Source organism: Hydra vulgaris, chromosome 12 (assembly GCF_038396675.1).
Source record: "Hydra vulgaris chromosome 12, alternate assembly HydraT2T_AEP".
Taxonomy (NCBI): Eukaryota; Metazoa; Cnidaria; class Hydrozoa; order Anthoathecata; family Hydridae; genus Hydra; species Hydra vulgaris.
In genome coordinates, this window is record NC_088931.1 from 57,851,785 (window position 1) to 57,853,522 (window position 1,738).

The 1,738-nt window shown below is 28.0% G+C and overlaps 1 protein-coding gene across 1 annotated transcript; it reads right to left on the reverse strand.

Moving 5' to 3' along the window:
• Positions 1 to 772: 772 nt before the first annotated feature.
• Positions 773 to 1,462, reverse strand: LOC136088232 (uncharacterized). Its single transcript, XM_065811915.1, has one exon. The coding sequence runs from the start codon at positions 1,460 to 1,462 to the stop codon at positions 773 to 775; it is 690 nt and encodes a 229-aa protein (XP_065667987.1).
• Positions 1,463 to 1,738: the final 276 nt, after the last annotated feature.

Here is a 1,738-nt window from a genome sequence, read left to right on the forward strand (position 1 = left end):
GGGTTTACTAACCTATTTAAATAATTAATTGCTTTGCATGCATGGTTTTGCAGACTTTGCAATTTAGCAAGACTTAGCAATTTGGTTTTATGGAAGCTGGCCCATACAATATTTGCGTACAAAAGCTGACTATGTACAAGACTAAAGTAAAGCGAACTTTAAAGAAACTATTAAAAAGTGACGTTACCGTTTGTTTGTAATTTAATTTAATAATTTGTAATTAAAGATGAAGATGCTAGTATCAATAATCTAGCAAAAATTTCTTAGATAAAATGAAAAAATTAGTATTGAGAGAATTCGTATTTATTGATGTTCATATATTAAATATATATATATATATATATATATATATATATATATATATATATATATATATATATATATATATATATATATATATATATATATATATATATATATATATATTTGATATATGAACATCAATTAAATTTATTATATCTAATAAATTTAATCGATTTCTTTTAAGAATTGAAAATAAAATGTAACATTACCAAACTTGAAAAAAGCATATAATGAGCAAAAAATATAAAAATTAGATCTATATAAACTATCATCCGAAATCGTATTCTGAAAAAATCAGAGATAGGAAAAAAGTAACGGATGATGCGGAAGTTATCGGACAAAATAAAAACGTCAATAACTTATTTATAAATAAAAAAACGAACTACTATTATATTTTTTTTTAATAAAGCATTTATCTTTTCATAAAAATATATTATTTTTTATATGAAAAAACACCACCATCTGCAATTCATCTCAATTTTGCTCTGACGCCTTTCATATGCGACTGTAAAAAGTTAAAATCAATTTCTTGTAGTTTTAGTTTAATGCGATCAATCAAAACTTGCTCTGTTGAAGCTTGCCAATCTCCCTCGTAAACCCTCTGTGCCAAATGCCCCCAAAAATTTTCAATTGGTCGTGCTTGAGGCACATTTAGAGGATTGGATTCTTTATCAACGTAATAGGCATATTGGTCCATCCAATTTAGAGAATCATTAGAATAATGAGAACTTGCTAAATCTGGCCGAAATAAATAGTTAAAGTCTCCATGATACTTGTTAATAAATGGAAGAAGTCGTTTTTCTAAATATTCATTAATATAGATTGATGAATTGATCGCTACAGCCTTGGAAGTGCGAAACAATGACTCGGGCATACCACGGTCAGATATGGCTATCCACATTAATAATTTTTTCGGAAATTTCTCTTTTCCTATAAAACGAACACTTTCTGGGCATGTCTTTTTGTTGTTTGTGTAGTATCCAGAAGTTCCAGGCATGTTGTCCAATGCAAAACAAAAGTATTTTTCGTCATCAATGACTAGAAGCGATTTTGTGTTATAGAGTTGGTTAACTAGTTTCCTGCTTCTTTTCTTTGTCTTTATTTGTTGTTCTTTAGTGTATTTTGGAGTCTTTTCACGTTTTCTATATTTAGTATTCATTTTTTTTTAACTGACGACCAATTGTCGATTGATTTACACCAAATTTAATACCTATTTTTCTCTGACTGACCCCTTTTCGATTGTTGACAAGTCTCGTTAATTCGGCTTTCTTTTCTCTAGTTCAGGATGTCGGACAACCAGGGTGCTTTCTATCAGAAAACGATTGAACAGTTTCAAGTCTTTTTAGGTTATCATATATTGTACTTCGAACAAATCCTTCCTTTTCAAAATGATTTACGATTTTTTTTTTTTTTATATTAGGTTTATTTACAAAAA

Coding starts and splice junctions, on each gene's coding strand:
- LOC136088232 (XM_065811915.1), bottom strand. CDS start 1,462: ATGAATACTAAATATAGAAAACGTGAAAAGACTCCAAAATACACTAAA.